At 31.3% G+C, this 16,443-nt stretch overlaps 1 protein-coding gene across 1 annotated transcript in view; it reads right to left on the reverse strand.

Annotated features, from left to right (window-relative positions):
• The window catches only part of LOC134693784 (cationic amino acid transporter 2-like), a 41,578-nt gene that overhangs the window by 13,524 nt on the left and 11,611 nt on the right, over window positions 1-16,443 (reverse strand). Inside the window, exons 8-11 of the mRNA XM_063554692.1 lie at window positions 3,699-3,819; window positions 2,913-3,135; window positions 1,580-1,719; window positions 189-291 (exon numbers count right to left, since the gene is read on the reverse strand). Coding sequence (XP_063410762.1) covers window positions 189-291; window positions 1,580-1,719; window positions 2,913-3,135; window positions 3,699-3,819 — 587 coding nt within the window. The remainder of the gene's footprint in view (window positions 1-188; window positions 292-1,579; window positions 1,720-2,912; window positions 3,136-3,698; window positions 3,820-16,443) is intronic.

Here is a 16,443-nt window from a genome sequence, read left to right on the forward strand (position 1 = left end):
CTTTTGTTTACTTTCTGTGGGGAATATTATATTGCTATACAATAAAAGAATTTATTGCACTCTAACTTTTGGTTACTTTCTGTAGGAAATATCATATTGCTATATACACGTACAATAAATCTCATTATTGAATAAAATGTGAATTGATTCTTAAACAATAAAAAAACATTAAACAGACCAGTGCATACCTTAAAATTAGCACACAAACAGCTACTAGTGTATAAGCCAGTAGGGTTCCTATAGACATCATATCTACCAGCTCTTGTAAGTCAAATAACATTGCCATAATACCTGAAAATAAATTCATTTCTTAATTTGGCGTATAAATATTAGCATACGCTTAAATCCGCAGTAATTCGGTTTCACACATATATATCTAGATTTCGCGCCTGATTTTCTAGATTTTACTGATCAGATCGACACGTATATTTTGCATTCATGATATGTAATTGCAGTTATCTCTTTTTCTGATTTAACATTTTTATACTTGTAGATTTCCTACCATTATTCGGAGATCCAGAGACCACGATAAACATGACCAGAGTTGTCACAATTTATTTCTATTAAACTGATCAGTACAATTTCTCATCCCAAATTGCTTTTTATTTTATTTATGTATAATTAAGACAATTTTTATGTTCGTATGATTACAGCGAAAAAGAAAATAAATTTGCAAAATAGATGAGACATTACAATTTTTAAACTAGTCAATACAAAGAAAGGCATCAAAACAAAAAAATATTAAGATTCTATATGTATAAACACAATTGTACAAGCTAAAAGCTAAAACACAGCTTTACATCAACAGGCATAACAATGAAATTAAAGTGGAAACAGGGAATGTGTCAAAGAAACAAAAACCCTAGCTAACAAAGAGCATTAAACAGTCAAAAGCCACTAATGAAAACTTTAATGAGGGTTGATGGCTATGAACATTTTTGTACATGTAGCATTTTATTGAATGAATTTTCAGGCCTAGACCATATAAGTACGACAGAAATAGGAACCCTGTTTTGCACTAGACCAAAATACTGAGTTTGATTTATAACATGCTATTTCCTGACCGTTCATAGGAAGACATTATAATCACTCTACTCAGGCAGGGAAGCATAAATACCAATTTTAAAGTTTTAGGTTTGACCCCGTCTGGGTTTGAATGCATAACTTGCATAAATATTTATTCATTTAATCACCTTTCGATGAGAACACTAAGATGGAATTTATAATGTCATATAATATCAAACAGAATTAACCCGACCACATTATGTATGTGCCTGTCCTAAGTCAAGAACCTGTAATTCAGAGGTTGTCCTTTGTTGCTGTGTTACATATTTGGTTTTCATTCATTATTTTGTAAATAAATTAGGCCATAAGTTTTCTAGTTTGAATTGTTTTACATCCAACATTTCAGGATTTTTATAGCTGGCTATGCGGTATGGGCTATGTTCATTGTTGGAAGCTGTACAGTTGCTCATTGTTGAAGGCCGTACAGTAACCAAATTTCTGTGTCATTTGGTCTATTGTTGAGAGTTGTCTCTTTGCCTATCATACCATTTCTTCCTTTTATATTACATCGTACCTGCCAGTAATCCTGAGATGAACGTTGCTATTAATGGCGTCTGAAATCTCTTGTTGACATTAGATAAAAATCTAAATACTAATCCATCTGATGCCATGGCATATATAACTCTCGGCAACGGAAACATGGCTCCAAGTAAACTACAAAATAGATTGATGTAGCGTATCAAATTTTGTTCAATTGGAAATGTGTATTGTAAATTCAGAAATAATTGCAATTTTTTTATTATTGCGAAAAATGCAACAGGGTTAAAATTGGAATAATTTTAACTCTCATTTAAAAAAAAAGTATATGAATTCAACAGGATTTTTCTTAACATTGCAATTTTTAAACTGCATTTTAGTCTAAAAAGTAAAATGACAAATTATTGCAATAATAAAATGAATGCAATAATATCTGAATTTACAGTATTATTTGGTAATATGTGACATGATATAAAATGGTTAGATTTCACTGTAAATAGGCCAATTGCAGTAACCCCATCACATTCTGTATGTACCTGTCCCAAGTCAGAAGCCTGTAATTCAGTGGTCGTCATTTATAAATATTTTTTTCATTATTCAATATTGTTTCGTACATAAATCAGACAGGTACTTTTCTTGTTTGAATTGTTTGACATTTGTCATATGTTTTTTTTATAGCTTTCTATGCAGTATGGGTTTTGCTCATTGTTGAAGGAAATGTTTACCTATAGTTGAAATTGAGAATAGAAATGAGGAATATGTCAGAGAGACAACAACCTGAGCAAAAAACAGCCAGAGGCCATCAACGTGTCTTCAACACAGTGAGAAAATACTGCACCCAGAGTTGGTCCTCAGCCTGTAAATCATATTTGGTCTCTGATGGAAAGTTACTGGTAATCATACCACATCTTCTTATTTACCTATTGTGATTTGATAGATCCGTGTTTTACTTGCTCAGATACTAATATTAAAAACACATATTTTTAAAATTGAGAATGGAAATGGGGAATGTGTCAAAGAGACAAAACCCGACCAAATAAAAAAACAACAGCAGAAGGTCACCAACAGGTCTTCAATGTAGCGAGAAATTCCCACAGCTGGAGGCGTACTACAGCTGGCCCCTAAACAAATGTATCTATTCTATATTCTTTAAAACTACATATGTACAGTTATGCTACAAATCTACAAAGTTCTCCTAGTTTATGGCTACACGTGCTGTTCTTATCTATATTCATGCATATTCATTAGCTTAATGTAGGCGTGTCAAAATCGTATCATACGCGATAATGACCAGACAGTACACACTGTGATGATTTCATTAACCAGTATTAAAAAGATAAACATAACACATCTAATATCTTCACACTAACCTTGTAGAAAGTCCACAGACAGCACCAACAGCAATGACATATTTAGCCACATCCCATCCTACATTATGGAACACCTCCGGTAATGGTGCATCACTGTCAAGGTCATAATAGGGCCACATCAAGGTCAATATTATAGACATTCCAGTATATGCCAGGAATATAGTAAATAAAGACACAACAATACTGATTGGTATAGCTTTCTGTGGATTCTTGGCTTCCTCTCCTGTAAATTAAAAATTACTCTCAATATAAAATAAGAAGATGTGGTATTATTAAATTGTTACATTGGCTTTATTGTTGATTGCGATGCCCCTAGAAAAGCATAATCTGTTTTACCTTCCAGAACACCTAAAAATATCCCTGGGGTTCTTAGTTTTTAGTTTTGTAGACATGTTTTCTGCTCTATGGTTGGGTTGTTGTCTCTTTGACACATTTCCCATTTCCATTCTCAATTTTATTTGTGTTTGTCTTATTGAAGGCTGTAATTTTATTCTTTTTGGCAAAAACTTATGGCATTGTTTTACCTTGACTTCTGATTTATTCAATATAAGTTTTTTATTATTATTCTAAATTCATGAAGTGGGGAAAAGCAGATCATGCTTTTTAAGTGGCAATCAATCTTTGCGTTTAAATGAACAGTAAAACATAGTGCAAACACAATATATCAGTCATTCAAAAGTATAACTTATTCAACCAAATTCATTGGGAACAGTCTATACTTAACATTGAGATTTCAAATGTCTTGTGTGTCGATGTCAAATTGAAAATTCCTCCTTTTAAACTAACCTGTTGTTGCTATACAATCAAACCCTACAAAGGCATAAAAACAGGTAGCCGCCCCTGCCATCATACCAGAGAACCCATAAGGCATAAATCCTCCTTTCCCATAAACTGTAGTGTTACCAATCTACAAAGATAGAGCAAAAACAAGGATATATTTAATAATATAATGCAATAGTACAAAATTTTCAATTGCACAGTATTGCACAATAGCAAGAAATCTTCAATTGCACAGTATTGTGCAATAGCAAGTATTTTCAATTGCACAGTATTGTGCAATAGCAAGAAATATCTAATAGAGAATCAAAAAAGCTTTAAACATTACCCTTTCCCATAAACTGTTGAGTTACCAATCTGCAAAGGTAGGGCAAAACAGGGATATAATATAATTAAAAGTTGTCTTAAAAATTAAAGCCATTCAAGATAAAATTGAGAATGTAAATGGGGAATGCGTCAAAGAGACAACAACCCAACCATAGAGCAGACAACAGCAGAAGGTCACCAACAGGTCTTCAATGCAGCGAAAAATTCCTGCACCTTGAGGCGTGGTTAAACATGTTTGTGAGATCTCAACCCTCCCCCTATACCTCTAGCCAATGTAGAAAAGTAAACGCATAGCAATACACACATCAAAATACAGTTCAAAAAAAGTCTGAGTCTGACGTCAGAAGATGTAACCAAAGAAAATAAACAAAATGACAATAATACATAAATAACATTAAACTACTAGTAGTTAACTGACATGCCAGCTCCATACTTCAATTGAACTGATTGAAAAATTATGTCTTCATTATATGAACATCAGGCACAATCCTCCCTGTGAGGGGTTTAGTATTATACCATCATAACATATATGAGAAGAACATAACCCTTGTCATGCCAACAACTGGTTTTTAAATAAATGTTGTTAGTTCCGATGCAAAGACCCTATAAGTGAATCAATATTAACACCAAAATATGCAATCTTTATTGACCTGACAACAGTATCGCAACTATATCCCTTCTTAATAAGTCTATTTTAAGGTTTTGTTAGCTTCTGAGGTGAATACTGACAACTTTGTGCTTTATAAAGAATATTTCCATAAAATATTGGATGTGAAATACCTGAACGTATAAGAAGTCTGCATGTTGTGCTATATCTAAGAATGACGTCCTTATACCAATGATAAAATTTAGTAAATGTTTTGACTATAGCTAGTTGTGATATCGAAAAACCTGCTGTAATAATTTTTCCGTAATACATAAATTTCTCTCGTTAAAATCTAAAACATTGTTACATACACAAGCAAATCATACAAGTTGAGATATGTAAATACCGTAAGATGGTGACAAGGGGAAAAATGGATAATTAACAATAGGAAATGAGAAATCATATCTTTTATCATAAATTTTAGTATTAAGCTTTCCGTTAATGATACAGATATCAAGATCGAGGAAAGGGCAGTGGTCATTGTTAGTTTAAGCTTTATTTAAGGTAAGTTCAACAGGATAAATTTCTTTAGTATACATACTGAAGTTGTCATTATTGAGAGCCAAAATATCATCCAAATATCTAAAAGTATTATTAAATTTAGAGAATCAATAAAGCTTAAATTCTCATTTCCCTTAAACTGTTAAGCTCCAAATCTGCAAATTAATATCAGGTAGCATAGTATAGTATAGAAAGTCCCTGTTTAAACTTAAAGTTCAGCAACATGAACCCCACCAAAAACCTATTGTTATAAAATTAAGGGCTAAGTACAAAATGAATAAACCTTATTTCTCCCTAACAAATCCTTTATTCTAAATTAATAAATTATCCCTCCCCCCCTAAATTTTGATATACTTTCTACTTTATGAAGTAAACATTTTTCTTTTAAACTTTCAATACACTGATTAAGGTCCTTAGCATATACAGTTGTATTTAATACAGCAAATCAAAATCTAGGCATTTTTTTTTCATATTCTGGAACATAATTAAACTAGTGCATATATTATAATAACTTAATTTTATACAACTCATTGTCCAGACAGGCTGGGCTGAGTCCTTAAAACTTTCCATAATGCATTGGTTTGTATGTAGTAAGAGTAACTTTTGTGGTATAAATATGTCTATATTTTTCAGTTACTTTTGATGAACAGTAAATGAAACATTTATTTAAACTTATACATCCAGTATACCTACATTTATAGCAGCATACATTTGTTGTTGTTTATTTAGTTGTTTTTACTCTTTTTTGTAGTTTTGAAATCATTGGACTAAGAGTTATGACTTTAAAATGTTTAGTAATATCTAGTAGGTATCACTTAAAGGGGGACGAAAGATACCTGAGGGAGAGGACAAACTCATAGAAAATAAACTGACAATGCCATGGCTAAAAATGAGAAGACAAACAGACTAACATATATAAGTTCTTGGTAATATGTAAAAGCAATCATTAGAATGTATTAGTTTAAACATATTTTATTGTCCAAAAACATTGACAATAGGATTATAGACACAAGATTTGCAACTTAGAATGTCTTCTCCTTTACATACAAATAATAAATAACCGAACAAAAATGAAATACATAATAATCATTTAAACATCATAAACAATATTAATATGAAGATATGAAATCAACAAGAATTTAAACGACATGGCTCATCTATTTCTAAAAGTCGAGTTGACCGTAAAATTTTATGATAGACCTATCTGATAGGTTGTTTTAATCTTGGAATAAATATTCACTCAAAAGTTAAGTTTTTACTGTATTTTAAACAAATAAGTTAAATTAATGTAAGAGGTTTAAGCCCTAATGCAGCTTTATTGATGATAATTGCAGTACAATTTCAAATATAATGAATTATCTCCCCTGAATTTGAGTCAGATTGTATTTTTTTTTTAAAGAAGCAATGCTGTATTTATTGATAAAAAAAATATTTTAAAGAGAAAGAAAACATGTTTTTAAATCTATGTTGACAGTTTGATATATATCTTAATAATAGAATATACTGCTTTTGTAAAGGATTTTATATAATTAAACCAGGTTGTATTATACACAAGGTTTTAAAAGGATACATTGAACATCCAAATTTTTTTAGATTGACCAAAAATCGCGCGGATATTTTCCAAATAGAAACATTTTTGACCTGTCAATATAAGACAGCACATGTAAAGTAAATATAAGTAATAGACAACCAATGGACCTGATGCATTTTATTTTCTAAAACTTTGGTTTTTGTTTTAGGTTTTAGTAAAAGTGTCATTTGTCGATTGGGGGCATCGTCACTTCCATTCAAATGTTGATTAAGTGGTAGGAAAACTATGGAAAACTATAATGCTATAATGCAGGTCTTATTAGGCAAATGAATTATCAAAATTGACATCCAGCACTGCTGTCTTTAGTAAATTGTGATTATAAAAGTACCTACAGAACAACCATTAATCTAGTTGATCTTGCACAATGACAATCACTAAGACGCTTAATGAACATTAATAGAGCAAGGGAACAGGCTATCCCCTTTATCAGGAAAAGGCATGCATAATTGACGAGATTTTTCCAGTTAAGGACAAACTGGAAAGTGGTCTTTTGGAAACTAGATAAGCTGCACTGTACGTGCATGCAAAATCAGATAACTTTAAAAAAAAAAAAAAAAAAAAGAAAAAAAAAGAGCAAAAATTAAAAATTCTTAAGTTCTTTTTATACATATTTTGATTCTATATTGTGAATGTATGTCAAAATCAAATATGTTTAATTTTAAAAGTTATCAAACTGAATCACTTAAGGATATATTTTCATAAAAAAATAATATTCAATTAAGGAATGACTGTAATATTTTTTCTGTCTATGAAGATTAATAAAATAAACAAGAGGCTCTCAAGACCTGAATTTTTTTGGTTAAATCTCTCATCAATGATTATTTTGGCTTTTCAATTTATTTAAATGTTCTTTGAATTGTCCTATTTTCTTCAAAGCAAAAAAAAAATCATTTTCTCCTATGTTCTATTTTAGCCATAGGAGCTCTATGTTTCTTGACATACAAGGAAATAAAATATAAAATTTATACTAGATACTCTGAAACTCATTTAGCCTAAGTTTGGCTGAAATTGATACAGCTGTTTCAAAGGAGAAGATTTTTTAAAGTAAGTCAACATGATGAACAAAATGTGAAAAAATTCTTTAAAGGGCAATAACTCCTTAAGGGGTCAATTGAAAATTTTGGTCATATTAACTTATTTGTAGATCTTACTTTGCTTAACATTTTTGCTATTAATAGTTTATCTGTATCTATAATAATATTCAAGATAATAACCAAAAACTGCAAAATTTCTTTTAAATCATCAATTCAGGGGCATTATACCTGCAAAACCAGTTACCCGATTCAGCTGAAAATTTCAGGACAGGTAGACCTTGACCTAATAAATACTTTAACTTCTTGTCTTATTTGCTCTAAATGCTTGAGTTTTTGAGATATAAGCCAAAAACTGCATTTTAACTTGTGTTCTATTTTTAGCCATGACGGCCATGTTTTTTGACGAAATAGAAAATAAAACACAAACTTTATGTTATACACCCTACTGACCATTCAGTTGAAGTTTGGTTGAATTTGGTTGAGTAGTTTTAGAGGAGAAGATTTTTTAAAGTTAGCAAATATGATGAACAAATTGTGAAAAATTGTCATTAAAGGACAATAACCCCTTAAGGGGTCAATTGACAATTTTGGTCATATTAACTTATTTGTAGATCTTACTTTGCTGATCATTTTTTCTGTTTACAGTTTATCTTTATCTATAATAATATTCAAGATAATGACCAAAAACTGCAAAATATCCTTAAAATTACCAATTAAGTGGCAGCAATCCAACAATGGGTTGTTTGATTCATCTGAAAATTTCAGGGCTAATAGACCCCTATGTTCTATTTTTAGCAATGGCGACCATGTTTGTTGATAGATCAAAACTTTGGATACAATTTATAAACTAGATACACTAAGGAACATTGTGTTTAAGTTTGGAAATATTTGGCCTAGTAGTTTCAGAGGAGAAGATTCTTGAAATAGTTTACGACGACGACGGACGACGGACGACGCCGGACGCCAAGTGATGGCATAAGCTCACATGGCTATGCCAGGTGAGCTAAAAATGTGGGGCACACAGAATAACGTGTGCACCACATTTTTTATGTAATTTTGAAAATAGACTGAAAAAATATTAGTTATTTCCAGAGGCACTCGTCTAAAAAAAAAAATTCATTTATTCCTTTATATAAAGGTATATAGGGGGGGGGGGGGGGGGGGGGGGGGGGGAAATCTGAGACAAGTGCCTGTGCATGTTATTTCTTATAATTTAATTCTAAATTCCATTTTAAACTGGTGTAAATCCTGAATAAAAGTTTTGACGTCATGGACACATGACAAAATTGTGTCTATTATATGATAAACAAATGACGTCAGCCAATCAAAAGACATGTTACATCCAAAATTAAATTATTTCTAAATTATTTGTATTGATCAATAATTTTATTTCACAAAAAGTTTTGAAAATCTGGTATTATCATTTCCTGGATTAACCTTTGTGTTACCGCTTTTTCATTGACAATGGCATGTGCCCCCTTAGATTCTAGCGATAATTTTTCATATCTCTTGATCTATTGTGCTGAGAAAGGAAATTATCAGTCAGTAATTAAAAATTTTGATTTTTATTCTGATCTTTGGTTGATTCAATTTTGGGTCACTATTTTTTTCTATGAAATCAGGACAGAAAAATGCATTAGGTAAATTCCCTTATAAGTTTTTGTCTGTTCAGCTCCTCATTGTAATGCATTTACTGCTGTGTGACATTCAGGATGATTTAAATAAACTGGCATTCTTAAAAACTTTGAATGGGCAGCTAAATCATGGATGTTGTTTCTCAACAAACTGTAAGACAAAACTTGATTAGTTTGACAAGAATAAACTACAATGATATTTTTATGAAATAAAATCTTCATGAATATAGATTAAGGAGAATTAGATGTGAAATTTTGAACATGTATGTGCAAATCACAACAGAATTCCAATGTGGTCACTATTTCAATCCATTAATTTGTTTATTTTTCTGAAATTTATGATAAAATGGTGAGTATTGAAGTGTTTACAGACCTTTTTATTTTGTGCATTCACTGGCTTGAGGTATTGGGGAGGGTTGAGATCGGATAAACATGTTTAACCCCGCCGCAATTTTGCGCCTGACCTTAAGGATGTCTGCTTGTCATGTTTTGGAATATTTGTCAGATTTTCGGAATCCTCTGGTTTTATCCATTTGAATGCCTTAAAAAAAATCCTCATGAACCCCCATTTTTCTTTTTATAAATCTTTTACTTGTATGATTATAAGTCATTTGTAAAAGTCTTATAAAATTTTATTTATTTTTCAATAGTATTAGATAAGTTTAAAGTCATAAGAAACGAGTGACCGGTGAAAAATTATGTTCTTCCAATTCTTGAACCAATGCATACACACATCATAAAATTAGTCTTCTGTGCACGAATTTATCATTTTTTTCGTGTAAATTTCGTATAATCGTCAATTTTTTTTCAATTGGTCAGTGTTGTTGTGAAAATATGGCAGGTAATTAAAGTTCGTGTTTTGAAGCCGAAGTTTAACGATGGTCACCTGTTTGTCAACAATCGACAAAAAATAAACAAAAAAGCATGGAAAGAGAGCACGTGTTTAACATGTGTATTCAGATAATAGTTTATTTTAAGGACATCCATGCGTATTGTGATCACCGGAGTTTTACGAGATGGGTTACACTGAGGTCACTTTGCATACGGAAAATATGTCGGGGAATTGGTTGCTGGAAGCAAGCAATTAAAATAAAGTAAACTTCTTCTTAATATGAATAAATTAAAGAATTTTCTTCAGAAAAAAGTATATGTACATAAGTTTTATAATGAAAACTATCCATTGGGTTATAAAAAACATATGCATTATTTTTTTTGATTTAAGGTTTCTTATGACTTTAACTGATCAATGATAAAGCTATGAAAAATCAAGAGAGAAAATTTTCCCGCCAAAATTCTAATGGCTGATATCTCAAAAACAAGCACATTGACCCCTATATTTTTTTTGCTTTTTTGGTTCCTCAATGTATTCCCTATCAATACATACCAGTTTAATGAAAAGTTATTTATTTTGAAACTGAGCAGCGAACATCCTTAAACAATATCTATGTCCCTCACCTAGTAATATTTATAAACGTTAATTTGTGCATTTTTCCTTTAATCTTTTTTTGTGATAATTTTTCATATCATGCTTAATAGATATTGAAAATTATCACTAGAAACTAAGAAGTCATGTGGTATTGCTAATGAAATTGACAACATCATCATAGGTAATATATATAGCAATAGACAAATTATTATTGGTCATCTTAACTCAATTGCTTTTCTGCTTTCGCCATCCCCACCATGAAAATGTATCTCATTAAGATTATCCACACCTCTAATCAGTTCCTCATTATGTTTGATAAAAACTGTCTTTTAGAGACAGGCCAAATATTTTTTAGAAAAACCAAAGGGCTATTCGAGCCCGCTTATTGTAAATGGGTTGCTTATTTTGAGAATTTAAAATCTATTGGTACACAAACTCACAGGCTGGTTAAATTTTATAAAGCTATTTACAAAAGCAGTGTAATCATTTTCTGGAACATATCAAATTGTCCAAAATAGCTGTTAAAATATGTTTTTTAATTCTATAACATACACCTTTCATTTATAAAAATATACAATTGCATTCATTTATAAATTATAAATATACACAAATTCAGGGAAGATAACTCATTTTGCAAATTATTTCAATAAAAGATCCTGATGAATGAATATGAAAGTCTGTACATAAAGGAGGTTTATTGATTGGTCAATATTATAATATAAGTGTCTATAGTAATCCTGTTACTGACTGTGTGAGATCCTCATAGGTATAGTCAATTAGATAATTCAAAAAAATCTAGTAGTATAAGATTTGATAAATTTTTGTTTTGGGAATTATAAAAGAGGGTAACTTTATGACGAATAATGGTGAATATTCTTGTCACATAAATAAGGGTGAATATTCTTGCCAAATAAATTAAAAAAATTTTGGTGCATGACGATAAATATACCCTAATTTCTTTTAATTTTTTAAAAACCAGGTGCTCTGCAGGATGCAGCTCTATACGACCCAAGTGGTTAAACCCTGAACAGTTGGGGAAAATTTGGTCACAATATTCAAGCTTGATTCTGTCTGAATTTGGATTGTGATCAAATTTTTGACATAATATAGGTTTTTGTCACAAAATTAATGTGGTCAAAGATCTAACAAATCTATTACACAATACTGTGCAATTGAAGATTTCTTTTTGAAACTTTTCAAAATTCGAAATTTGAAAAATTTTGTAAAAAAGAAGCCCTTCAAAAAATGGTGAACAAAAAATACTTCCCCCCTGCCCCCAACTTTTTGAAACCCTCTTGGAGCAATAACCCTTAAACTAAATCTCATGCTTTTCATTGCAGTATTGAACATTGAAGTACAATTTCAGAGAGATCCATTATTTAAACACCAGTTTTTGTCATGATTGTTTGCAAACTAGAAACATGCTTCTTTTAGGCCCTTTTTGGCCCCTAATTCCTTCATATTTTCGGCAATTAACCCAAAATTTAATCCCAGCCTCCCCTTTGTTATTTGGTACATTGTGGTACAATTTCAGAGAGAACAATACAATTAAACATATAAAGTTATTGCCTTGAAACTAGAAAAATGCTTGTTTTGACCCTTTTTTGGCCATTCATTCCTAAACTTTGGCCCCATAACCCCTAAAATGAATCCAAACCTTCTACTTGTGGTTTTAAACATTGCGGTATGATTTCAGAGCAATTGAAATACTTCTACCAAGTCATTATCCTGTAACTAGAAAAATGCTTCTTTTGGGCCCCTAATTCCTAATTGGTTGGGACCATCATCCCCAAAATCAATCCCATTTACATTCCTTTTGTGGTATTGAACCTTGTGAAAAAATTTCATGAAGATCTTTTCGCTTAAACTAAACACATTATCCGGAAAAAAAATGTGTCTTTGGACGAGGACGACTCAGACGACGACAACTTACCATATATAATTAGAAAGATCATATCATAGGGAACATGTGTTCTAAGTTTCAAGTTGATTGAACTTCAACTTCATCAAAACCTACATTGACCAAAAACTTTAATCTGAAACTCACTTTTTCATTCTCCATGTTCAGTGGACTGTAAAAGTTGGGTCAAAAGTCTAATTTGGCGTTAAAATTAGAAAGATCATATCACAAAGAACATGTGTACTAAGTTTCAAAATTGATTGAACTTCAGCTTCATCAGAAACTTCCTTGACCAAAAACTTTATCCTGAAGCGAGACAAACAAACGAGTGAACGAACAACCGACTGACCAGAAAACATAATGACCCTCTACTAACGTAGGTGGGGCATAAAAATGCATTAGGAAATTCTTTATAACTTTTTGTCTGTTCAGCTCCTCATTATACATGTTATAATACATTTACTGCTGTGTGACATTCGGCATGATTTAAATAATCAGGCATTCTTAAAAACTTTTAATGGCAAGCTAAATCATGGATGTTGTTTCTCAACAAGCTGTGAGACAAGACTTGATTAGTTTGACAAGAATAAACTAAAAAGATGTTTTTATGAAATAAAATCTTCTTGAATATAGATTAAGGAGAATTAGATGTGAAATTTTGAACATGTATTTGCAAATCACAAAAGAAATTCCAGTGGTCACTATTTCAATCCATTGATATGTTATTTTTCTGAAATTGATGATAAAATGGTGAGTTTTGAAGTGTTTACAGACCTTAATCAATATCTATGTCCATCACATGACCTATGTAATATTTATTATCGCTATTTTGTGCATTCACTGGCTAGAGGTATTGGGGAGGGTTGAGATCGGATAAACATGTTTAACCCCGCCGCAATTTTGCACCTGTCCCAAGTCAGGAGCCTCTGACCTTTGTTAGTCTTGTATGACTTTTAATTTTAGTTTCTTGTGTATAACTCGGAGTTTCCTATGACGTCCATTATCACTGTACTAGTATACATATTTTTAGGGGCCAGCTGAAGGACACCTACGGGTGCGGGAATTCTCCCTACATTTTTGTGATATTTTTTTCATATCAAGCTACTCGCTTGAGATGGAAAATTATAGCTAGAAACTAAGACCAAGCGTTGCTAATGAAATTGATTGCGTCCTTTGTCATTGGTAAATTAGCAATTTATCATTGTCATTGGTCATCTCATCCAATACTAGACATTGGTTAATTAGCACTTTATCATTGGTCATTTAATCCACTAATCATACCTATAACTCATTTTCATATATACTGTCTATACAGACAGGCCAAATATTTTGCTAGAAAAGCCAAATGGCTAACTAGCCTGCTTATTGTAACCAACAAGCCTATTTTGAAAATTTAAGAACTATTGCTACACAAACTCACAGGCTGGTTAAATTTTATAAAGCTATTTACAAAAGCAGTGTAATCATTTTCTGGAACATATCAAACTGTCCAAAATAGCTGTTAAAATATGTTTTTTTAATTCTATCAAATACACCTTTCATTTATAAAAATATACAATTGCATTCATATATAAATTATAAAAATCCACAAATTCAGGGAAGATAACTCATTTTGCAAATTATTTTAATAAAAGATCCTGATGAATGAATATGAAAGTCTGTACATATAGGAGGTTTATTAATTGGTCAGTATTATTATATTAGTGTCTATAGTAATTCTGTTACTGACAGTGTGAGATCCTCATAGGTATAGTCAATTAGATAATTTTAAAAAATCTAGTAGTATAAGATTTGATAAATTTTTGTTTTGGGAATTATAATAGAGGGTACCTTTATGACAAATAATGGTGATTTTTTTTGGCTAATAACTTTAATTGTATATTCATGTTTATTTTATTGCTTGGTTTTACAAAATCCTGCAGTAACAAACAAAAAAATGTTCCGAACAATTTTTTTTTGTAACTGCAGGATTTTGTAAAACCAAGCAATAAACAGTTCCTCATTGAAAATTTAAATAATGGTTTACCAGTGTCAGCTTGTACCCTACAAATCCATGAAAATTGGTGCCCTATTTAGTAAGGGCTGTTCCCAAACAAAATATTGGGGGGCAATTTTTATATGACCCAACCATGCATATATCATTTACATTAGACATTTCCTTTGAATATTCAATCAAGATAACCACAAATTAACCCACCAAATTTTAATAAAAGTGCCTTTGGACACCTCCTCCACCCCTTTACAATTAATTATGGAAAGCCCTGATATTAAAATCCACATTAAAATCATTTAAGGCGAAGTGTACGTGATTAAACTTCACAATGGATTTTTTTTAAATTTCACATACAAATTCTGCTTGTAAAATTACACCAGAAAATGAAATAAAAAAAGGGGGTAACCGTTTTCGTTTTTGAGATACGAGCCGTTGAAATTAACTACACGATACACCAAAATTACAAAGGATATATAGGGGAAATCATCAAAATTAGCAGATATTTTTACACTATCAAGATTTTCATTTTTGTTGGACAATGGATTTTTTTCTAAAATTGATATACGATTTTAAAATGAAAGACGAATCCATCGGTGCAAAGAAAGTCCTTAGCAACCGTATTAGTTTTTACGCTACTCTCTGTTGAAGTTTAGTTTTTGGCCGGAACATTGAAATTATCTGGCGACGTCATTGTCTGCAGTAACGTTGCCCAGCTTCTACATCGAAACTCTATTATACCTTACAATGCCGTAGCAATGGCGTTCGTGTGTATTACCCATCTTCCTATGTATTACAAATAACTTACGCTATAATTTGATAAGGAAATAAACTAACTAATTTTAAAAGAATATTTCTGTCGCAAAAGAAATTGCAAGTTTGTAAATTAATTTACCGCAAATGAAAGAAATTTGCCGTAGACTCTAATTTCATCTTTTCTATATTAGAGTGATTTCCGAACCTTTTTCAATGCTGGCATGGATTGTTTAATTCTTTTATGAATCAAATATCGAGTTTGAATTTTTCCCGGTTAACACAGTGTTGTCAGAATGAATTGATCGGCTTTATAATACTAAGATCGGGTATACACCTCGTTTTCAATCTTACTTCTGTATGTTTGTATTTAAAAAAGTAGACCTATTTTCTGCATATTTTCATGTTCGTCATTTCTGCATGTTGTTAATCTGAGGATTTGCACACAATATAGTCTACATCATAAACCTATTTCATTAGTCATGTTTACACACATGCTAAAGACGCATCTCTGCCAAAACATATATTATTTTACAAAATTTCCAATCTCGATCACTTTCCCTTTTCTTTAACTAAATGACAAAGAATGATGTAGTGTTTGCTGAATGAAGTTTCAGTAACATAAGAAAATATTTGTTTGTTCCATGCATTATTTGTTAAAAATCCACATTTAAGGATTTAAATTGATTGATTGATTGTTGGTTGCTTAACGTCCAGTGGCAAATATGTCATGCATGTTCAGGACGAGAACAAGTTAATAATAAATACAATAAGAAGTTTTGTTCATAACAGAGGCCATCCGGGATGATGGTCTGGGAAATTTGGAGTGCCAATAGAAAATGAGAGTACATGTATATAGGATAGGGACAGAAATTTTGCCGCGTGCAACAGTCCACATATTCAACCCTTAAATTATAGTTGTTGCAATGGTTTTTAACAGGCATAGAGTGTG

The sequence above is a fragment of the Mytilus trossulus genome, chromosome 12, assembly GCF_036588685.1.
Source record: "Mytilus trossulus isolate FHL-02 chromosome 12, PNRI_Mtr1.1.1.hap1, whole genome shotgun sequence".
Lineage (NCBI taxonomy): Eukaryota > Metazoa > Mollusca > Bivalvia > Mytilida > Mytilidae > Mytilus > Mytilus trossulus.